The sequence below is a fragment of the Elephas maximus genome, chromosome 23 (genome assembly GCF_024166365.1).
Source record: "Elephas maximus indicus isolate mEleMax1 chromosome 23, mEleMax1 primary haplotype, whole genome shotgun sequence".
Lineage (NCBI taxonomy): Eukaryota > Metazoa > Chordata > Mammalia > Proboscidea > Elephantidae > Elephas > Elephas maximus.
Window position 1 is genome coordinate 66,140,476 of NC_064841.1, and position 25,117 is coordinate 66,165,592.

At 37.9% G+C, this 25,117-nt stretch overlaps 1 protein-coding gene across 3 annotated transcripts in view; it reads right to left on the minus strand.

Annotated features, from left to right (window-relative positions):
- Nucleotides 1–25,117, minus strand: part of NALCN (sodium leak channel, non-selective) — a 406,966-nt gene that overhangs the window by 268,418 nt on the left and 113,431 nt on the right. For all 3 annotated transcript variants that reach the window (XM_049867215.1, XM_049867216.1, XM_049867214.1), the window contains 3 exons: nucleotides 10,742–10,884; nucleotides 10,506–10,610; nucleotides 1,703–1,789 (listed from right to left, as the gene is read on the minus strand). In XM_049867215.1, coding sequence (XP_049723172.1) covers nucleotides 1,703–1,789; nucleotides 10,506–10,610; nucleotides 10,742–10,884 — 335 coding nt within the window. The remainder of the gene's footprint in view (nucleotides 1–1,702; nucleotides 1,790–10,505; nucleotides 10,611–10,741; nucleotides 10,885–25,117) is intronic.

Below are 25,117 nucleotides of genomic sequence, written 5' to 3' on the forward strand. Positions count from 1 at the left end.
AATGAATAATCTAAGTGCAAGTGCTTTCAGGCCAAGCACCTACTACTACAATAATTGTTAGTAGTAGTAGTAACAGTAGTTGTAGAGGCATTTCTATTATTGACAGCATTTTTACCACCATAGATAGGACACAAAGAGAATCAGAAAATTATATTATAAACATTAATTGTAAACAGTTTCTTTTTTTCCTCCACCCTTTTAACAAATAACTATATGACATGGCCATATACATGTTGCTCACAATAAGTTCAGAGTAAAATACTTCTGTTTCTCATGTACCAAACTATGAAGTGTGCAATGAACCCCCACCCGGCAAAAGATTCAAAAGAACGGAGGTATGCTCTCACCCTGAAGCAGGTGCAAAACACTTCCTAAATCACAGGGATGGATATGAAGACTTGTAAAAATCAGGCCCTTGTGAGAAGAGGATTTGTAATTAAAAACAAAAGGGAGTGTAGAATACAGAATTCTCCGGAAGGAAGAATTCGTTCTCTCTCTGTGAGTGGGGCTGCTTGATATTTCAGCCTTAAAGAGGAGGGAAAATGGAAACAGTGAGACTGCTCTGCAATGTTAGGGGTGCTGATCTTGTTATGTTGAAGCTGTTTTGAATGAGAGTTGCCAATATTTTGGGACATGGAGGAGCACAAAGTAAGAGAAGATACTAGTGGTCAACTGAAGAAGTGATGCAGGCATTTATTGGGCCTTAGGAGGAGCTCAGTGTAGGTGACAAGTTGAAGAAGATCACAGATGGGAGATCTCAGGCCTGTCTTCTAATCACAGCGAGAATCTTCCCACCACTCCTGGGCTCCATATGCAAGCCCAACCCCTTGAGTTTGCTGCAGTCGAGCTCTGTTAATTAACCATCTCTATATCTCGTTGTTCTGAGAGTTTGCAAACGTAGACCAATGAACTATTACATATTAATAAACATTTTCTTCCTTTCTTTGTATGTACTCCACCCAAAAATCCCAAACCAGTAGCCATCGAGTTGATTCCAACTCATAGTCACACTGTAGGACAGAGTAGAACTGCCCCACAGGGTTTCCAAGGAATGGCTGGTAGATTCAAACTGCTGGCCTTTTGGTTAGCAGCTGAGCTCTTAGCCACTATGCCACCAGAACTCCTGTGTACTTAGTGAGGTATTAAACTGAATAAATTGTGACCATAGCACCCCATCCATTGCCAAATAAGTCAGGCCTTTGTAGAAGAATATTTTTAGAAGATTTAATAAGGCTATACAATTCTTCATTGATGCAATACTACAGGAACGCTTAGTACCTGTGTGCATTCACTCATCAGAAATCTACCAGATCTCTACTATGCTAGGTCCTGGGATGGAGTAAATGATAGAGCAAAACACAGTCCCTAACTTTAGGGCCATAAAAAAAACAAACCAAACACATTGTCAGTAGTTGATTCTGACTCATAGTGATCCTACAGGAGAGTGCAGAAGTGCCATCTAGGGTTTCTAAGGCTATAATCTTTATGGAAGCAGACTGCCACATCTTTCTCCCGCAGTGGCTGGTGGGTTTGAACAGCTGACCTTTTGGTTAGCAGCTGAGTGCTTAACCCATTGTGCCACCAAGGTTTCTCTTCAGGGACATACATGTGGGTAAATCTAGAGCTTGGAGAGCTGTGGATTTCCTTGTACAAAATCAAAGGCTTTGGCTGGGTGACTGTTCAGAATGGCATGTACTCGCACCTGGAGGCAGGCTGGCGCGCGTCCCCGGGGCTTGTTGACATCCACAGCTACCAGCTGCCATCCACCAGCAGCGTCTTCGTGAAACATCTTCAAGACAAAGAGGGAGATGAGTCAGAGACACTTACTATGGAACATTGAGACCGCTATAGACTTTGTCTCCCACTTTTTAATATTTGTTATGTTATGAATATTTTCTCTCCCTGTGGGTTTATATTTAGAACATGAGTCATTTCAGTTATGTTCATTTTTACACTCAAAACTTAATAATATTAATAACAAGAATAACAACAATAGCTTGCATTTATTGAGCACTGACTATATGTCAGGCACTTCTGCCTAACACATGCTTTGCATTTCATTGCTCTGTTATTCTCCACAAGACTGTAAAGTAAGTCTCTTATCCCCATTATATAGATTATTATTTATTAGAATTCCAAAGCTTTGTGTCTAGCATGTTTTTTCTATAGGTGGTGAATTTTTTTCTTTATTCAGTGGACGTTCTTCACTGAGCTAATATAAAAAAAGTCTCAGCTAGAGGGACCCTGGAAGACACAGTCCCTGGGATCTCTGTTACCCCAGAACTGAAACCATTCCTTAAGCCAGCTCTTCAGATAAAGATTAGACAGGACTATAAGACATAAAATGATACTGGTGAGGAGTGTGCTTCTTTGCTCAAGTAGACACATGAGACTAAATGGGCAGCTCCTGTCCAGAGGTGAGATGAGAAGGTAGAAAGGGACCGGGGCTGGTGCAATGGACATGGGAAATCAGGGGTGGAAAGGAGGAGTGTGCTGTCAACATCATAGGGAGAGCAACTAGGGTCACATAACAATGTATGTACAAATTTTTGTATGAGAAACTGACTTGAACTGTATACTTTGACTTAAAGCTCCCCCCCAAAAAAGAAAATAGTCTCAGGATAAACAAAGTAAGAAGTGTGCATGTGGCTTAGAGATAGAGGTAATGGTAGGAGACTGACACAGTGCTTAACAGACTTCGGGAAATTATTTTAACTAGGCCACAATTCATCTGCTCAGCAGGAATGTATGCACATATTTGCGACAGGAACAAGCAGTTTCTCTTGGCTTAAAAGACACAGGTGATTCAAGATACTACAGGCTTCCTAAAATATAAAATTCATTGAATCAGATGCCTCGATTATTATTTTACTGCATATCCTACTACTTCCAAAAATTAGTCATCTGTCTATATATATATTTTTTTTTTTGGAAGGTTTATTTTCTCTTTATAAATATTTTCCTATATTTTCCGTCCAATTCCTTAGGGGTGTGTGTTTGCGTGGGTGGGGGTGGAAGTGGGACAGGACGGAATTACAGATCTTTATTTTTCTAAGTGGGGGCACTAGCTACAAGCCCTCAGTTTTATCCCTGCCCGAGGATGAGGACATGGTTTCGTACACAAGCACGTTTTCTTTGCCATGGTTACTTAATCCACCTGATGGTCTGACCCTGTGTTTGAAAGCGGACTTGCTGATGGAAATATGAGATGATGCAAAGATTTCACTATCTAAGATTTATGACCGTAATTGCAAACCCCCTCCCTTTAGTGGCGGTAGTACATCGTTTGCCAAAAGAAAAAGGGCCTCTGTCAAATCTGTGAGGTAGAAACAGACAAGTGCCAAATGTCAGAAGCCACATATATATATATACATTAAATGACAAAATGAGATGCCTATTTATGTATTCTTTGACACAGGTGCCAGTTACAAACTGTTTATCTCAGCTGGCCTTTTACAGAATTCTGAATCCTTTAGGGTGAATTTTGAAAGGTCTTCTTAGTGATAGAATCAGGCACAGGCCCATCCAACATGAATAGGCTCATTTGGAGAACACATACATTGATTGAAATGCAAACCTTGTAAAATGCGTTTTTTAAGTCCCTGTCAAGATTCTGGGGGTCTCCTCTTAAGGACAAAAAGACAAAAATCAATCCTGTCAGTCAGGAGCTGAAAACCTTCTGTCAGGCATCCTATAGGCCCTTATCACGGCACAAAGGATCCCTGGGGCATGTATTTGCTTTGATCACTAGCAGACTAATTTTCTCTGTTAAATTGTATTTTTCCAGTAGGCCAAAATCAAGGAAATCAATTTAATTGTCAGGAAAAGCGCTCTGTCAAGGTCACTCCTTCACATGAAGTAAAATGCAGGAAACGCAAACGTGCTCAATTTCTCTTCTGTCCTCTGAATTGTAAGACAGCCCTTAGATTGGTTAATATAACAGTAGACCCGTGGGTTAGATGTAGGGCTATGGGAAGCCAGGGACCCTCAGAAGCTCAAGTCTTTAGGGGAGTGTGGCAAGGGCTGAAAGTTGTCCCTCCATATCTGTTCCTGAAAATATAAGAATTTTTATGGAGACACTAAATCACCAAGAATAAAGACTAATTTTTGTCTTTTTTTGAAACTCAGGTGGACCCTAAAACTACATACTAGTCCACAGAATATAAGCAGAAGATTTTATTTTCTTCCTATTTCTCTCCTCCCTGCTCTATGGAATAGGGATGTGAGGGCTAGAACCGCAGAAGCCATCACAGAGCACAGAGTAATTTTGGGGATGGATGCTGTGCAAGGTGGAGCAAAAAACACAGAAGGAGTCTGGATCCAAGGCAGGACAGACCACCATATCTACCCTGAGTCAGCTCATTAAACTTTCCATAAGAGAGAAAGGAATAGTATCTCATGCAAGCCACTTATTTAGGGTGTTTTTTTCTTTGCGGCTAAACCTAACTTAACTAACACAGGTGGTTTCAGCTTGAATGTCCAACTGTGTCTCTCATCTTAAAGATATAACTTTTTCCCTCTCATGATATGATTAATTCATGTGTATAAATACCTGGAAAATGTTGAAGAGTGGAAAAGAATCTTAAACCCACCCCCCAGAGACAACCATCACTATCATTACAGAATTAGCTTTCTAGGTATTTGAGGTACATGCGTGCACACACACAACATTGAAATCCTGTTTTTGCACTGCTATATGGCCAACATACTTTCATGTAAAAAAATATAACGTTTAGTCATGATTTTAATGGCCACCGTTATTCCCATTTCACAAAGCATAATCAATAAATTATTGCTAAAGATTCAGTTGCTTACACTTTCTTTTTTTTTTTTTTAAGCAATGTAAAATACTTCCATAAGCATCCTTGAATGTACACCTTTGAGCACTGTTCAAATTTTTTCTTAGGATAAATTTCTAGAAGTGGAATTTCTTGGTCAAATAGCATATACATTTTTTAAGGCTTTTGATACATATTTCCAAGCTGTTTTCCAGAAAAGATGTTCCAATTGACACTCATAGTAACAATGTATGAAACCACAACCAAACCCGTTGCCCTCAAATCAATTCTGACTCATAGTGACCCTATAGGACAGAGTAGAACTGCCCCTAGGGTTTCCAACGAGCAGCTGGTAGGTTCAAACTGTCAACCTTTTGGTTAGCAGACAAGCTCTTAAACACTCTGCCACCAGGGACTTTTTCTCCATCTTAGAGCTAACAATAAATGTTATCTTTATAAGAACAGAGAAGTTACCATGTGGCCAGAACAAAGGTAGCATGTCGATGGCAGGGCCTATCATGGCTGAATTTTAAGGAGACGGGATGTGATAGCGAGTGAAATTGGATGCTCTTACAGCAGCGTGACCTCAGCTTGAGTCCCAGTCCTAGTCCTACAACTGACCAGTTATACAGTACTGGGTAAAATAATTGGAAACTTTGGTGGCGTAGTGGTTAAGTGCTACGACTGCTCACCAAAAAGTTGGCAGTTCGAATCCACCAGGCGCTCCTCAGAAACTCTATGGGGCAGTTCTACTCTGTCCTGTAGGGTCGCTATCAGTCAGAATTGACTTGATGGCAATGGTTTGTGGGCTTGGGTAAGATAATTAACTTCCTAAACCTTGTGACTTTTTAAATCTGCAAAATGGAGACATTAATAGCACCCACCTCACAATATCATTGTGATGATTAATAAGGCAACTTGTAAAGACATTAGTACAGCACTCAATTTATATGAATTAGTGTAATATTGCCAATAACAACACAAATGGATTTCCATGAGCACTTTCGTCTTTGTACAATCATTTGGGAACCCATGGAGATTTCAGTCTTGAGAGTTATTTTAAGCTTATCTGTTTGCAACTGCTGGAGTTTTATTAAAAAGTCAATTGATTTAAAAAGTAACTAAGAATGCTTTCGGGGTTGTCCCACTGCAGGGAAATCACCATCATCCTCCTCAACAACAATAATAACAGGTTATCTAATGGGAGACAGTGAGAAAAATAATCTTGGTAATAGGAAGCCACTAGCAGCTCAATTAAATTCCAAATCCAGAAGAGAAACACACACATAACACACATATTTCATATATATATATAATATATGATATTATACACACACATACATATATACACACACATACATATATATTTTTAATGCAGAGAAAATTTTTCTTGAAATTATATGCTCTTTGGGTTCTTTCAAAATCATTTATCTTTTTTGGGGGGAGAGGAATTCTTGATCATGCGTATTTACATAAACGTTCTACTTTCAAACTCAACATTGCGTATTTAGACGAAGGATACTTCAGATGTTTTCCGAATTCTAGAAATGTTGATGGAACCATAAAGTGGGGAGATCCCAAAGAATTCTTCCTTTTCCCCTAAGTCAACCCTACCCTCATCAGTCATCTTTTTTAGGGGATACTAATTCAGAAAACCAAAAGAAAGAAAGAAATCCATTGCTGTCGAGTTGATTCTGACTTATAATGACCCTCTAGGACAGAGTAGAACTGCCGCATACGGTTTCCAGGAGCAGCTGGTGGATTCCAGCTGCCAACCGTTTGGTTAGCAGCAGAGCTCTTAACCACTGTGCCACCAGGACTTAGCAAAAATATTCAATCAGAAATAATGACAGATGCTGAAATTTAAAAATTTCATGTACCAATCCATCAGTAGGACCCTACAGGACCATGATTCATATATAAAAGTGGGATGCATATTGATTGCTAGAAGTCTGCTTTGTGGCTCTTACCACTAAACGGAAACGTTCCCTTGTTTGGTCTAAAAGTTCAGCAGTTCTCTCAGATCTACTTCAGGCAAAGTGAGATAAACTCATTCCTTCCATGTATCAGTCTAAACTGAGGACTCCACACAGGCAACAGATTTCTGAAGTGAGACGTCTAAGGACTGGGAGGAAAGATGTGGACTTGAGGGAAATAAATGCCAAGGACATTTCCTACCAGCCTGTCTGCACATCCCAGCACCCAGTGCTAGGGCAACAACCTTGAAAACAATTGTGGCATGGGTAGTCCCATTGTGGATGGACACAGGGGTCTTTAAGTCATGAATGTACGACACTCTTGCAGATTCATCCAACACATACCTGGCCATGTGGCTACCCATGTCTAACAATTATGAAGGTGCAAAGGTCACAATTCCCATCAAGGCTTAGCCACCTCATGATTCCTAATCAGAAATTTCCCACGTCGCTTTCCTTTTGTGTTTGTTACATGGTGTATTACGGTTTCCATAAGACCTCTAGCATTAATTTTTTTCTGTAATTTGTTTCTGTGTTGTGACTCTGAGGCATTTGGTGGTGACCGTTCAGTTGAATAAATGCCACTTTGCTATTTTCAGGGAACAGCTCTCATTACTGATACACTTTTTATCTGAATGGTCCATATCAGAACCAATTCCTACTGAACTGCTTAAAATGTGCGAAATCCCCATCCCTGTCCTGTCCATCTGTACAATTTGCTTTCTACACATGTGGCCCTCGTGGCAGGTCCACGGACTAATGGACGTGAACGAGCACAACATGCCCTTCTGTGAGGAATAACTGATACGGAACGACTGCAAAGGCTCCACAGAGAAAGGCAAAAATCAGCTCCATGTCTGAAAAGCTGCGTGCTTTACAACAGTCAGCTTTGTTTTGTTTCCTTGTTTCCTCAAAGCCTACTGTTTTCTTAGAATTAAAAACGTGAGATTTAGTCTTTAGAACCACTTAACGAGAGGTCCTATGCATAGAGTCCTGTCAGATTTTACATGCAAAAGAACCTCAGAAAACAATGTCTCTCTCTCTTGCTACACACATAAAAACATCCAGAGCCACTTGCTGGCGAGGTGCTGGGAGGGGCCTGGGAGGACCGTTGCTAGGCTACCTAAGTGGTGTTTTACCAAGGGGCTGACACTAGGAGCTTCGGTTGCTTAGCAACAAGGTCCTCAGCCCCAGAGTTTTCCTTAATGAAGGTTTTTCACAATTCTCTGTGTGATTACCTCTGGAGAATATTCACATGCATTCCCTCTGAATTACTAACTATTCCTCCTGATTAAGTACAATTTTGCATCAAAATAATTTTGTATAACTTTGTTCAAAGTCTCCTCACAGTTTCCTTTCTGTTATAACTGCTGGCGGATTTGGTGGTTCTTCCAAACACTACTCCCTCCCCTCCTCTTGGTTTTATGTAAGAGTTACTTAGTAAACATTTTCTATATGAGTTACTTAGTAAACATAATAGAACAATCAGTTGTTTTAAAGAAATTTTAGGTTCTTTCTCCAAAACATTGAATGTAAATTCTGTGCTGAGTCCACAGGATTTATTTCCACTGTGGTCTTGATGCCTACAGGAGAAAACTTATCCTTCTAGTGTTTTCTTGGCTACTTATAGGACATGTCAAAACAGACTTGGGACTTCATTATTTCTCATAGTTTTCTAAAAGAGATGAGAGAAGAAATGAGAACTAGAGGTATTTAATTCCTTGAAGGCTTTTCTACATGTCATCTATGACATAACCTAGATACTATTTTACAAAAATCTTTCATGGAAGTTTTAATATCATAAAGAGGCTACATAAGGCTTTTCCCAAACATTAGTATGTTTAATAGAATTTTAGCATATAATTATTAAATGTTTGATTTGAAAGTTTTCAAAGTAAAATTTATACCTTGGGTTTTTCACAGATACCTTTGTCACAATAGATCTATATAAGTATTTACAGATTTATGTTAATTTTCTCTTAAAATTTAATATTAAAATAATCATTGGGATGAATTAAAATATTACTTCATTCTTGATTCTGCAATTTTTTTCTCTCTTTTATAAAAGGTCCCATATCCCCTTCTCCCTTCATGATAGAAACAGATATATAAACCTGTCCTTCCTCTTTCTATTCACCAAAACAAACACAAAAAACAAAGACACTGTATTTAAACTGTCCTTTTATGTAATAACTGTCCTGCTGCTTTCAGTCAAATTTCAAGGCACTTCCAATTTCTCAGGAGCATACAGAAACCCTTGTGAATATGTAGTGATTCTTTAAAATTACAGGCATGCACTTGAGGAGGTGGGGCCTTCTTCACAGTTTATTATACTGTGATTGGTCAGTTCTGAATAAAACACATTTTCCATTCCAAAAATTCTAGTCCTATACATATGAGCCATTGTATAGGCTCATGAACAAATACTGATAAATAGCAGGAAATTCTATATTTGCTATATTATCTGTACTCCTGTTGCGGACTTGTGGTAGCTGCTGGCAATTCTGGTTTTGTGTAAAAACCATTCATGGAGTTGTTAAAATATAGGTGCTCTTCAGGGACGGATTACCCAATACGAAAGGTAAGCTCACGCTTAGGGCATCAACGAAACAGGGGCATCACTTGTCCAAAGCAAAGACTGATAGATGCCAAGCAGACAGGAAACAAGGAAAAGCAGGCACACAACAGTGATTCAAGAAAGACTCAATTCATTATCCTTATCATGTATGGGAGAAGATATTGTTGGGCAACTTAACTGTGAGGAAATTTGTAAGAGCAAAGAATAGAAGGAAGTATTTTTAATTATAACATGTTGGGAAAGATCTCTCTAAAAATAAAATATAGTAATTTATTGTAATATTTGTTTTCCGATCACTAAATTTTTCTTTTATGACATTTTTAATTTGCTCATTTGTAATTATAGCCTTTATTACAAAACAAACACCAAAATCGAAGTATGAGCCATTTAAAGCAAAATTAGTGAAAGTCAATTTTTCGTTGTGGGAGATCAATGGAATTTTACATTGATTGTTAAAATGGCAAATTCGCTGACTCATTTTCTTTGTGGTAGACTAGCAGAACATTCCCTTTGTAGAAAACGTATATATAGTAAAAATCTTAGTATTCACATCCACTAAAAACTTTATAAACCAGTTCATCTCATTCCACTAAAATGGCATATCCCACTTTAGCAAAAAAAAAAAAAAAAAAAAAAAAATTATAGTCACATTGAAAAAGAAGTTCCATCATGGATAGCTAAGACACACACATACACGTATCTAACTCACATATCCCGTTTCAATGCGTGAATAAGCAGAGGAGGGGACACCAGAGATTACCAGTGTTTAGGGCCCTCGAGTGCCTTAATCTGGCCCTGGTGCCCTGTTCTATGACCTGGGAAGTCTGATGTGGTTGTTCTGGGCCAGGGCCCTGACACCTGTATTTGTCAACAGCTCCACAAGTGCGTGAAATGTCAGAAGCCATAACAGAGCTTCCTTAAATTCTTCCAGTGGTCCAGGTGGAGTATGTACACTGGAGCAGTGGTTAAGTGCTTGGCTGCTCACCCAAAGGTTGGCAGTTTGAACCCATCTGCTGCTCCATGGAGAAAAGACCCAGCTATCTGCTCCCATAAAGATTACAGTCTAGGAAACCTCACGGGGTAGTTCTAATCTGTTTTATAGGGTTGCTATGAGTGGCCACGGGTTTGATTCGGTTTTGAGAGGGTTATGAAATCACCTCGCTGACACTGTACCTGGGTGGTGGCTGTTGAGGTAGTGCTGCTTCTCGATCCCCACATTTGTTGAAACTGCACTCTGATTTCTGCAAATGTTTCAATGATGACAGCAATAAACACATTCTGAAAGGAAACAACAAACTACGTTGACCAAAGACTGAGAAGGAGGAAGGAGCCTGCAACCAAAAACAAACGAAAGATCTGCAGAGGTGGTAATGAAAAGTAGACTTTGTCTGTCAGAACCTTTGCAGTACCTTAACAAGCCAGGCAAGGAAGAAGATTAAAGTGATGAAGTAGAAGTAGGACCGCCACCGGGGAAAGCTGTCAATCGCTCGATACATGAGGAACACCCAGCCTTCCTGTGAGGCAGCCTCGTACACGGTGAAGATGCTCGTGCCTGTCAAAAGAGTGGCGAGCAGGTTGAGTTATGTCTGACCTTCAAAATGAGAAGACTTTTTCAGAAAAACAATATTCATCCATGCTCATTTTCCCAATGACGAAAGCTCTTCTATTTTTAAGATTTTGATAAAAGGGTGTTGAGTTCAAGCAAGCATAATTTCAATATTTCTAGTAATAACATAATTTTGTGTTACATTTTCATGCTAAACACATCTAACAACCTGGGAAAGAAAAGCAGCTTTCACAAAGTGTCAGTATAATACAATAAAAAAAAGACTGTACACCTTGGAAGTATGCCTCTTGGGGCTTAAACACTTTCAGTATGCTTTAGAAATGCTTGCTATATAGTTTTAAAGAAAATAAATCTGAGAATTGGGTGTTATTTGAAATCACTTTCTCATAGGAAGATTAAAGTATCTTAGGCTCCAAAAATGAATATGATAGAGCCTATCTTTGGATTCCACGGTGTTTACTGAACAACAAAATGGAAAGTTATAAATCATCGAATAGTATTTCATATTTTCTAAGAGCATTGCCTCATTGAAAATACTTCTGATAATGTAAGGTAAGAAAAAATGAACTATATGTGGATAGATGTGTATACATGTGGTTAAGAGGATCTAAAATGCTGTTCAGAGAAAATTTGAAATTATTAGGCATCAGATTTGTGGGGGAAAAGAAAGCAAAACAAAACAAGAACAAGTAAATAAAATGAGGGCTTGTCATTCATCTATTTGTATCTGATTCTGGTTGCTGACTCTTCCTACATATATGAGCTCTACTTTCTAATCAAATGATCAGCTAGCACAACTCTGCTCTTCTCTAGGCAATGCCTAAGCACCTACTGAATACCTTAAAAAAAAAAAAATTAGGGGCAGGGAAAATTGGACTCATGGCCAGAGACAGAAGAGCGGAAGCAGTATTTGACAAAGGGATGGACGGGCAGGAACTCATGAAAAGGGTGTTCTCTTTTTCTCCATCTAAAACTGTCATATTCCTGAATAGAACTTGTGGCCATTTTTAATGACTACATGCCAGATAAAGGAGGCAGCACAGGGCATTTTCCCCTCCCAGCAACCACATAACCACACACCAGTGATGTGAATAATTCCTCATTGATTCAGAGAACTAAGTGCCCAAGTGATCTACCTCAGGTACCAAGGTCAGTAAGCAGTAAAACTAAGACTGAGATGGTTTCATTGTACCATTCTGGAAAGAATTCCAGACTACAGCTTCTGAGTTTTAAGTTCCCGAACTATCTTCACCACTAAATTTCTGTGTGATCTTGGACAGACCTCTTATTGTTACTATTTCCCTATTTGCAAAAGAACATACTGCTTCCTCTTATTTGGGGGATATGACATAAGATACTCCATTATATTTCTATCATCTGTGGCATATGGGAAATACGGACTAGTAAATGTTGAATTTTGGAGAAAATACATGTCGTATGAAAATACTTAAAGAATTTTATTGGTGTGAAAATGTAAATTATAAGAGGGAGGATGTCATCATGGTTAAGTGTGTAGGATCTTGTCCCAGACTGCTGGGTTCATTCTAGTTCCCCTAATTATTATCTGTGAGCCCTTAGGCAAGTTACTTTAGTTTCCCCCTTAAAATGAGAAATGATAACATATGCCTCATATTGTTGGATTAAGTGACGTAATTTCTGTAAAACTTTGGCCTATGTTGAGCACTTAATACATGTTAGCTATCAGTATAATTATTATAAAAATAGAAACAGTTGTCCAAGATTATTTTTGTGAGAAGACAAATAATTAAAAATATACTATTAAATGAAAAGCTGTTTATGAAACAAACATGATATATGTTGTTATTCATACTGCTATGCTCATTTTTTCTACTCAAATTCTTCTACTAGAAATGAGTTCACTATCGAATATAAGCCCGTTATATATGTGTTCATTTATGTTCTAACCACACAGACATTTAAAACTAGAACATGTCTAGGACCACATGTCCAAAAGAAGAGGGTTACTAACGTGGGTTGATTTCTTCTCTGAGCCTGTTTGTCCAGGAAGGACATCAGAGCATCAGTGAACACTAAGGCAAGGACGACAAGAGAACAACAGAGAAGCCTAGCAGCGAAAAGGAACAAGCAAGAAATAAGAAGTCTTGAAATAAAAGCTTAGAGAAAGAAGAAAAGCATATTCCATTTGGTGAATGCCTTTTATACACTTGTTTGTGCTAAGTGCTTTATCTAAAATAGAGGGTCGCTATGAGTCAGAATTGACTCGATGGCAACGGGTTTTTTTTTTTTTTTAATGTACCACCTCTCATTTTAAGAATCATACTATGTGCATTGGAGAGTCACTGCCATAACAGCTGGTATTTTTTAAAACATATTTCCTTTCAAGGCTTTTTTACATACCTAGATGCTAAGGAAATCCCTGTCTTGTCAGGCTGGTAGGTGGGTAGGGGGGAAGGAGGGCATGTATTATTAATCACATTTTACAGAAAAGGAAAGCAAAGGTCACCATTTAATGAACTGGCCAAAGGTGGAAAGTTAGAGTTGGAAAGACAACTGACATCAGCAGGTTTCAGGTCCTAAACTCTCTTTTTTCTTTACCATGCTCCATATATTTTCTCTTGCTTGAAACAAGGATTAAAAAAAAAAAAAAAAAGATATTCTTTTCTCTTATTATCCTGGATTTAAATAAAGTTAATTTTCCTCCCCGCCGAAGGACTGTCATGGCTAAGTTGTAGCATAACAAGGAACTCATGCAAGAAGATGGCTTTTAAGAGAAAGGGTCAGACAAGACCAGCACCTACGAAAAATAAAATGCCAAGAAAACAGAAGTTACTGCTTCCATTAATGATTTACATGTACTAAAAATGTACAACATTTTTGCTTTTGTGGACTGAATACAAAGGACAATTTTAACAGAAAGCAAGTAATTCGTGTCCCTTATTTTCTTTCAGGTAATTTGAACTAAAACAGAAAAGTGGCTACGGAAATCCATTATGAATTACCATTAAAGTAAATAGCTTTAAAAATTGACCATTTTCTGATAGAAAATGGTGTTTTCAATATAAGATTAAAATTTGAGAGGAACACTGGAAATTATCTTCCCTCTGCTGGCTTGGACTTTTCTTTATTATATCTACAGGGAAGATGTTATTTGGAATTAAATTAAAAAATAGCATGGCCAACAACAATGCTCAAGCTTTTATTCCATTTTTCCTAATGCGACATGGAGAAAAGGAAAGAAGTGAAAACCCACAGAGCACCTCAAAAAGCAGAATTTGTTGTTAAGAAATGAAACACTTGGGAAAACATAACCAAAAATACCCCAGCAAAATGCTTACTATTGAAAAAAAAATGTTTCCCATAATTATGAACTATGCTAGGTAAATGAGCTTTGAACATGAAACTAGCAACCGAATGAGCAAAGACAAATAAACTAGAGAGCCCTTCCTCAACATTTTTCTACCACTGGCTTTGCAAAATATATGCAAAGAAAGTCACTGAAGATTTTCCAGTTGTTGACCAATATTTAACCAACCAGCTGCCATCTAGGCGACTCTGACTCATGGAGACCCCGCATGTGTCAGAGCAGAGCTGTGTTCCATAGGGTTTTCATTGGGTGATTTTCAGAAGTAGATTGCCAGCTTTTTCTTCCAAGGTACCTCTGGGTAGACTTGTACCTCAGGCCTTTCAGTTAGCAGCTGACCATGTTAACCATTTGCACTACCCAGGGATCCCAACCAATCCTCCTTTTTCTTCGGGAAGTAGACAGCCCTGAAAAAGAAACTGTAGCTGCTCAAACGTATTTTGCACATCCTCACCTCTCTACCTGCACTGTGGTGCTTCCCTCTGCTCCACTGCCTGGCTCCCCTGTAGCTGGACAGCTCAGCTCACTCCTTTGTCCTCAGCCACTATAGGTCCCAACTTCAGAACTCCCCTGTCACTTCCATCATATCACTTATCATGCTGAACTCTATTACCTTGTTTAAGTGATCGTGTGCTAACCAAAAGGTTGGCAGTTCAAATCCACCAGCCACTCCTTGGGAATCCCATGGGGTCCTATAGGGTTGCTATAAGTCGGAATTGACTCAACAGCAACAGCTTTGGTTGTTTATTTATTTATTTTTTTTGGTATGTGGGAGCACTCTAAAGTTAAAAATATGAACATTCCACAGATAACTTTGAAACAAAAGGAGATATTTGATAGTTAACTGACTTTAGAAATGTTTTACTGATTTTCAAAATTCACTTAAAATACATATGCATACATAAATTTAAAAGCCCATGCTACAAATAAATAAGAAGAGCGTTCTTTATGTGATTCAGCATGGAAATTTTCTAGAAAACATTGTATTAATAAATACAAAGTATTTTCTCTGGATATACTCCAGCATGTTTTTATGTGCCTACACATTTCTATGAAAGGACCACCTTTTTGTTCAGTGAATAATGATTCTACAATATCATCTGGGAATATGACGTATCCTATTATGAAAGAACGAGACCTGTTCCAAAAAATGTCTCTAGTGAACTTCTAGAATAGCACCACGTTCTTCTACCCTAAACCCTAAAGGCACAAATTAAAGCTGTGACAGAAGGAAAATAACAGCAATGACACTTAGCCCAAAAACCCTCCTAATTTCATTCATTCTTCCTAACCTCGACCATTGGTGGTTTGGATTGATTGGATTAATAAGACCCACACGTCTCCATTTACAAGACGAATACATGCCTCCAAACTTTCTGTATGGCTGCCTGTGCTGAGAAATGATCATATTCCTGTATGTTTTGATTATCTTTAAGATTATGTTCACTGATCTGTCATCTTCTGATGTCTCTTTTTCCATGGACAAAAAAAGGGGAAGTTGTCTGCTTTCTGGGACTATTACCAATTGTTTCTTCTAAGCATAGGTTACATAACCCTGTTAAGTCATTCTGTTCTCAACTATGTCAGGGCCACAAAATTGTGGTGATAAATAATAAACTACAATCCTAGACTTCCTCAACTACCCCTTCTCCCCCAACACAACAGCAATGGTGCTATTCTGATGGTGGCAATACCCAATCTACTGTCAAGGAATTTGAGAAGTTAGAGTTCATAAAGTAGGCTTAAGATAGTTGAATTAGAATGAGTGTCTGTTATGGGCTGAATTGTTTCTCCCCAAAAGATATGTTGAAATCATAACCTCCAGTACCTGTGAATGTCTGTGGAAATAGGGTATTAGAAGATGTTTTTGGTTAATGTGACGTCATACTGAAATAGGGTAGGCCCTTACCCAATATTATTTGTGTCCCTACAAAAAGAGGAGGAGAGACACAGAGGGAAAATGGCCATATGAAGACAGATGCAGAGACTGGAGTGATAGATATATCTACATGTCAAGGAGCACCAAGGATAGCAGGGAACCACAAAACGCTAGGAAGAGGCAAGGAAGCGCCTTCCTGGACAGCCTTCAGAAAGAGGGCATAAACTTGCCAACACCTTGATTTTAGACTTTTAGCCTCCAGAACTATGAGGCAATAAATTTCTATTGTTCTAAGACACTCAATTTGTGCTACTTTGTTACGACAGCTCTAAGAAATGAATAGAGTGCCCAAGGCCTAACCCTGAACAGTACTCTTAACCCCCACACCCAGAATTCTTAACAGGACCAAAAGGGTCCCTTATGCAACCATCCAGTCCATCTTCTCTCGCAAGGTTTGAATACTCAAGGTAATGCTCCTGAACGCCACTGATACGCAACACACCACCACCTGAGGCAGCCTTATCCCAGGTCATATAAGAGCCCGTTCAGTTGGACATTGGGCATGGCTTAGTCCCTTTAGGAACCTGCTCTTGAGCCTGCAAAGCAACGCAAGCTACATGTGTCTGCAGAATTAGTTCCTGCAACACCTTTGAGCTGGTCATTTCTCATTCCATTTAGGTCCCACTGTGGGTGTTGGGTGGGCGACAGGTATTTGTCTTCTCATTTGGTCCTTTAACTTTTTCCACCTGATGTGTACTTTCTTCCTTTATTTTTGAAATTTACCTGATTGGCTTCATTTCCCACCTGGGGAAAAAAAAATCTTTTTTTTTTTTTTTTAACACATATCATATGTGGATGGCAACATTTCCCATAACCCCAGAGCATCAATTTCCCTCCAACTTTTTAAAGTTGCTCTCTCTGTTCTTCCAGTTGACTTTAACTTGTCAGTAATAGGCTAATTGACCTTCACCTCCGGATGGGAAAACAAACTTACACGTTCTTCTACAACTACAAGTGAATAGCTGGGATGTATCCAGTGCCTCAATATATTGGTCTTGACCAGTGGATTTAACTGTGGAAGAATATAATACCAATCCTAAATATCAAATAGATGCTTACTCTCTCAACTACAGTTGCAAGGGCTAAATATTTAATCTCGAAAAGTGACCAAATGAGAAAACCCATGTAAAGAGTTTGATCTTTGGAGTTCTCCATTATTAGAAACACAACCTGCTCAAGATCGCATGAAAAAACCTTTATTTAGTTTTCATTGGTTTTGCCATGTTTGCATCCATACAACTTGTCTTATTCCCCAATTCAATTATATTTTTAAACTCTAAAACTGTTCCACAGAGCAATATTCTTATCAAACATCAGAACAGGGAAAAACACCTTTGCAAAGTTTAAGACTGAATTAGCCAAAGCCACCCAAAAAAGTAAGTTGTACTGTCAGTTTGAACTTAGGTTGAATTTACTGTGATTTAAATACTTAAGTGTCAATGTGAAATAAATAACCCATTAAAGGGGGACAGCTGGCTTAATTAGTTGACAATCTAATTCAAGGTTCCTCAATGTTTCCAGTATTGACCCTTGGGGCTGGATAACTCTTTGTTGTGTGGGACTCTTCTGTGCAATGCAGGACCTTTAGCAGTATCCCTAACTTCTATCCACTACATTCCGGTAATATCCCCACTTCTCAAGTTGTGACAATCAAAACTGTCCCCAAACATTGCTGTGTCCTCCCCACTGCTCTAAGTTGATAGCCTTTCTAATTCTGCAGCTTTTGCCCTCCAGAGCCTAGCTTAAGACCTGCTGTTGTTGTTAGGTGCTGCCAAGTTGGTACAGACTCATAGCGACCCTACGTACAACAGAACGAAACACTGCTTGGTCCTGTACCATCCTCACAATCATTGTTATGCTTAAGCCCATTGTTGCAGCTATTTTGTCAATCCATCTCATTGAGCATCTTCCTCTTTTCTGCTGACCCTCTACTTTACCAAGCATGATGTGTTCCAGGGACTGGTCCCTCGTGATAACATGTCCAAAGTATGTGAGATGAAGTCTTGCCAACGTTGCTTCTAATGGGCATTCTGGCTGCACTTCTTGCAAGAGAGAGTTTTTCATTCTTCTGGCAGTCCGTGGTGTATTCAATATTGTTGCCAACACCATAATTCAAAGGCTTCAATTCTTCTTCTTTTTTTTTTTTTTTTTCAATTCTTCTTAGGTCTTCCTTATTCATTGTCCAGCTTTCTCATGCATATGAGGTGACTGAAAACACCATGGCTTGAGTCAGGCTCACCTTAGTCCTCAAAGTGACATCTCTGCATTTTAACACTTTAAAGAGGTCTTTTACAGAAGACTTGCCTAATATAATGCATTGTTTGATTTCTTGACCTAGCATATAATTTATACTAAGTATTTTTGAACTGAATTAAGATTTCATCACTTGGCATAAAGGAAAATGGAATAGTTGTGAGATTTAACAAATTTTCTCTTTCGGTTTATAAACTGTTTTGGGATTAAACAATTTCAGGCCAAAGGAGATCCCTCAAAATGCATTTTTCTTAAGTATATTGATTATGCAATAGTCTACAACTGTATTTGTCACTTTATTCATCTTTAAAGATTCTTAAGGGGAAAAGTCTAGGGTCCTAAGAAATCATTGTTTATGTAAAATACTTGCCACATCATATACTGCTCAATAGTAACATTACATTAATATTTATCAGTTCTTTCTTTCAAGAACTGTACATTGGAAGAAAAATCTTGTTTGTTAATTCTTCTGCCTCTTGAAACATTATAAGATGACTGTTTGAACACACTTGCATGTCAGCGGGGATATCTTTGTAGGATGAGACATTACAAGTATATTCATTCCATCTTAAAATTCACATATTTTGAATGAAACAAAGGGCACAATATTTTCTCCATCAAAAATTATAGCAGTATATTCTAATTATTCTAGGACAAACCACAAACATGATTTTTTGCAAAATTTCAGGTTATGCTCTGTGGCAAGACGAGGCATTCAATATATTCATTGACAAACACAGAAGAAAACAGCTATCAGTTGTCCTTGTTTATGGACTCCTGCTCTGTCTGGTCCATGAAACAGTGTTAAATATAAACAGGCTAAACTGTTCATAGAATGTAGATACAACAACGTAACAACATGGCTGGTTCTTTAATTCAACTATAACTTGTTATTTTGCAGTCACATAGTGAAGATAAAGTCTGTCCTGAAATTCCTTTTTTTTTACTTATTTACGTATTTTTTGGTGAGCTCTCAGTTTTTTTCACCCTCTGGTAGTCTTCCTAACTCTCTGGTAATATACACACATTTTCAAACACATATTTAAGTGTATTTTAGTCAATGGTCAGTTGTGAAATTCTTGGAAACACGAATAGCATGTTTTTTTTTTTCCCCCCACTAAACTGCCCCCACACCACAACAATATTTATTTTTTCACATGAACTGATAACTTAAATGCTAATGATTGGATCTGTGGTGATAACACATTTAATCTGTTGGTCATTATCATAAAGTAAATTTATCTGTAAGGAATAAATATGAAAACTTTCAGTAAGATTTTTGTATTCTTAAAATGGACATCCGGACATAACAAACGCTTGCTACTAAGGCTACTGTTTCAACATATACGAAGTGCAAATAGAGCCAATAGGCCAGGATTATCCATAAAGGCCTATGGTGAACTGTAGGTTTACTCAAAAATAAATCAGCTAGAATTAAATTACTTGGGATGACATCACTGTTTTAACGAATAATATCTTTAGGAACAGCAATGTTTTCCTTGAAATGTTGTTAATTTTGCTAAAATACACTACAAAAATAATTAACTCAAGTGCTTCCTCTGATAGACTCTATTATAACTTTATGACTATCATCTTCAACACAACTCGTGTACAGGCTTGACTAATAATCCACACACACTCCACCTAATGAATTGTCATGTGGCAACAGGCACAAAACAAAACATTTTTTTTATTTTGCTATTCTAGAACATGAAATACACAAAAAGGACTTCTGTTACTCTAAATGCTCTGAAATTTCCTTATATACTTTAGGCTTTTGAGTTGAGTTTTAGCTTAGAGTTATCTTTTTTTTTTTTTTCCAGCTAACCAACCTTTTGGTACAATTTTAACTCACTGGTGAAATCACTTGGACTGTCTTCTTAAACCTTACTGTCTGCTGCACAAAATTTTTGCAATAAGATCAAAGGTCATATAGGAAACAAAAGCAAAAACAAAAAAAATGTACCTGTACAGATTGACGAATATCTTCTAAACTCACTTTTTAAATAAGTATTAAAGATGTTTAGTTGAAGTATATTTTTTCAGGCTTGGAAAATTCTAAACTCCCAAGTTCTAAGTATCAAATATTCTAGAAAAGGAGAGGTGAAAGCTTTAACTCTACTAGTCACAAATGGAAAAGAAGTGTTGACAGGCCGAATGCTGACATTGGCAGGAAAGTTGAGGTTTTAAAGCTGAATGGTTCCAATGACGCGCAACACACAGGCCAGTGAAAACACAGCCTGCCTTCTGGTGTTGGGCAATTTCCAGGTAGGCTGGGAGTAAGGGTAGCAAGCCAGAGGTCATACCAGACACCAGTTATCCCTCTGCCTTTGAGGAGCAGTGATTTCAGGTCAAAGAAGTTTCTTGGAAATTCATTTTTTGTTAGTTGACTTCAAAAAGCTACACTTAGCTAGAGTTAGCTTTCATTCACCTTCCCTAACATTCAATGTTAATGAATAAGTCAACTCTCTACATTGACCATGGGTCAGCCAGTTAGCCACCCTGGGCCTCAGCTTTCCATCCATACCCTAGGGCAACAATGATATCTGCTGGTCACTGGAAGCCTACAAGGAAAGAGTGAAATCCGTAGCTATGGAAGCACCAAATAAATGTTCATCGGCAGCTTTTAACATTTATTCCCAAAAAGTAAATAAAAAATCACACCAGACATACCGTTCTCTTAGTGTGTTTTTGTTCTGTCCCTCATTTTTGAAAGATTTATTAAAAATCCATTTCTTAGAAACTTATAATCAAAGGAAATCAATGCAACAGGGCCAGAACGTCATGTAATTTTTAGGGAGCTAATAGCTACGACTACAGAATTTCACAATAGTCCAAAATATTAGAACCAAGTGTTTGGAGAAAGTACTAAGATTTTCTTTTCTTCATACTTTTGGGATATACATAATTCAGATCTCTGCATTATCACGTATGAAAGAAATAAAAGATTAACTTTGAGGGAGACTTGGTCAGTTTTTGGTTAAATGTCTGAAAAGTAGTATTTATAGTTCCATTTTTAATAGCAAGGATGGCTGAAATAGTAAATAAGCACAGGATCAAAAGATCAGCCAAGATTGGAAATAACGAACAACGGACATTTGTTCACATAGGCATATGGTGTTCAATTCCAACTCACGTCTAAATGGAAAGGAAGAAAGATGCCATGGTGGTATTGACTAAATGAAATTTGTAATAAACAGGAGATAAAAAATACAAATAACACATTTTTTTTTTTCTGGCACATAGACTTAACAGAAACCAAAAGTCTCATTTGTGCTAAGATAAATGCCAAATTTCCATGATTTACAGTGAAAGGTTTAATTTCAGTATTTTAAAATTAATATAATAATAAACTAAACTAAAAGTAAGGACATGCTCCAACATCATTCTTACTAATATTAAAATTGAATGATTACAACTGAATAGGAAATATTAACTAATTGGTCAAATTTGAAAACAATACATAGGGAAATTTATTTTTTTGTCTTATACCTTTTACATTTATATATGTATGAAAAAATATTGACATGATTTTTCTTGTATTTTCTTTCTACTTTCTTCCATGAACTTCTAAAGCCTAGAACCGTATTTAAAAACATAATTTCCAACTGGTTTAGATTTATTTTTTGGATGTGTCTAGGATTCTGTTTTAGATTTATTAGTATTATGGTATAATTGGGAAACATTTTTCATGTATTAAAAGTTATGCTACTTAAAGAGTAAGAACATATATATTCTTACTTGTACAGCATTTCCTTTATAAACCTAAACACTATATACTAAACCAAACCAACCTCATTGCCATCAAATCGATTCCAACTCATAATGACCCCATAGAACAGAGTAGAACTGCCCCACAGCGTTTCCAAGGAGCGGGTGGTGGATTCCAACTACTGACCTTTTGATGAGCAGCTGAGCTCTTAACCACTGTGCCACCAGGGCTCCAAACACTATGTAAGATACATAAAAATGTGCATAAATAGTAGTCAATTAACTTTTTTATTTGAGATATAGATCAGAAATAGTATGGATAAAAGAGCACTTTTGATTAAAATGAGAATTTTAAAATAACATGTGCAAAGTTGATTCCCTGCACACACCTGGTCTAGGCTGCCCGGTCGTAATTTGGCTCCTGTAACTGATGATAGCACAATGAGGCCATCATTAGCACAAAGTCAGGCTGGCCTGTGACAATGGAGGCTCTCCTGGCTGGCCAAGCCACTGTGTCAGCATGCTACCACACCATATGCCATTCTCCCCACTAACAAATTTCTCTCCTTATGCCTTAATATCTACCCATTTCTCTGCTTGATTTTAACAACAAACGGTAAGGCAATAATAGATACAGATGATGAAGTGATAATAAAACAGTGGAGGAAGATGAAGAAAAAAAAAAAGCCTTTCATGAGGTTCACCCATTATATAGTAACACAACAACTGAAGCCTTTGGCTTTGGGCAGTGATCTGGCCTGCTTATGCCTGCAATGAAGTATCTCTCCATGCTTTCATTAGGCACACTGGCAAGACTGCTGGGCCAGGCCAGAGCTCTCTTGGCCAGCAATCATGTTTCCAGCAAATATCTGGGCTAATGGCATCAAGAGAGCAATCAGACATTTGCACTCTGGCTGATGGAGTGATATTAACTTTTTACCCCTGGTCAGGAGGACAATAGAAAAAATCATTCCTGGACATGCTATTTAATGTCCCTCCCACAGGAAAAGAATCTCTGAAATATAGTGTAGGTATTTAAAGCTTTATTTTTTCTTTAATTCATTATTCAGCAGGTATTTAGACTCTTTGTTCCTACTCAACAATCAATGTATATTCATAAATCTTTGAGCAATGTGTGTGTGTCTTAGAAATAACTTTTTAAGCCAATTTTTTGAGATTTGATAATCTCATTTTAAAGACATACAGGAATATCTAAAATGTTTTTAAAGAAAAAAAAATATACGTATATATTGCTGATGTAGCCCAGCATTATACAACTGACGGAGGGTTTTCATGAAACTCCATGATAGATTTATTCAACAACCCTGTGGATTAGGGATGAGAAGCAGGGCAGGTGATACCTCTTTCTGAGAGCTGAGGAAACGGAGTTGAATGTTTCATCCAAATTAACATGTCTTTTATCTCTTTAACGCCAAGTCATTTTTTGCCTCTTTGTCAATGGTGATTACATGTGGATTGGAAATAAGTAACCACTATAGTAACTATGGAGCTCTGGTGGCACAGTGGTTAAGAGCTCAGGCTGCTGACCAAAGGGTCGGCAGTGCAAATCCACCAGGTACTCCTTGGGAACTCTATGGGGCAGTTCTACCCTGTGCTATAGATTCACTACGAGTCAGAATCAACTTGATGGCAATGGGTTTATAATAACAATGGAGGCCTGTTGGGACAGTGTTTAAGAGCCCAGGCTGCTAACCAAAAAGTCAGCAGTTCGCATCCATCAGCTGCTCCTTGGAAACTCTAAAGGGCAGTTCTTTGTTCTATAAGGTCACTGTGAGTTGGAATCAACTCCCCAGCAACAGGTTTGAATTTTTCTTTTTTTAATCATAACTATTTTTTTTTTATAGGGTCACTGTAAGTTGGAATCCACTGGACTGCAATGGGCTTGGTTTGGTTTTTGTAGTAAATGATATACATGCAAGGAAACCCTGGTGGCGCAGTGGTTAAGTGCTATGGCTGCTAACCAAAGGGTCGGCAGTTTGAATCCGCCAGGCGCTCCTTGGAAACTCTATGGGGCAGTTCTACTCTGTCCTATAGGGTTGCTATGAGTCGGAATTGACTCAACGGCACTGGGTTTTTTGGATATACATGCAAAAGTTGGATAATGAAAAAGGAAGACAGAAAAAGAATTGATATATTCAAATTGTGGAGTTGGCCAAAAACACTGAACATACCATGAACTGCCAGAAGAACGAACGAACCAGTCTCCGGAGAAATACAACCAGAATGCTCCTTAGAAGCAAGGATGGTGAGATTTACACTTGCTTATTTTTAATTTTGAACATATCATCAGGAAAGACCAATTGCCAGAAAAGGATGTTATGTTTGATATAGTAGAGGGTCAGTTAAAACAAGGGAAACCCCCAGTGAAATAGATTAATACAATAGCCAGAACAATGGACTCAAACATATCAGTATCATGAAGATGGCACAGGACCAGGCAAGGTTTTGTTCTGTTATACATAAGGAAGTTCGCCATGAGTGGAAGTGGACTTGATTGCAACTTAAAACAGCAACATGGTAACTGCATTATGTAGGTTTTCTTCAACTTCAAAGCATTTGCTATTGCCTTAATGGATTTATAGCACATTTCCAGGCCAAACTATTCAAGTTTAAGGGGGCACAAGGACTTTTCATCATCAATACAGATATTTTAGTGAAAGGGCCCTTTCTCTTGGCTTATTTACTCCCTTCAGCCTTTTATTACTTATATTTTGACCTAGAATCCTTGGCTACCTCATACTTGAAAAAATATGGATAGTCAAAAAATTGATCCTCAAGGTTTAATCTGTTTTTGCATGATACATTCACATACAACCATTATCTCTTGTTTTTCCTCAAAGCTTTGATTTTGGGGGATAATTCCCCAATACAGTGTGGCAAATTCCATTTCTTATTTTATTTTATTGATAAATGGAGTATTTTTAAAAGTTTGCCCAAATTTTAAAGGTTCA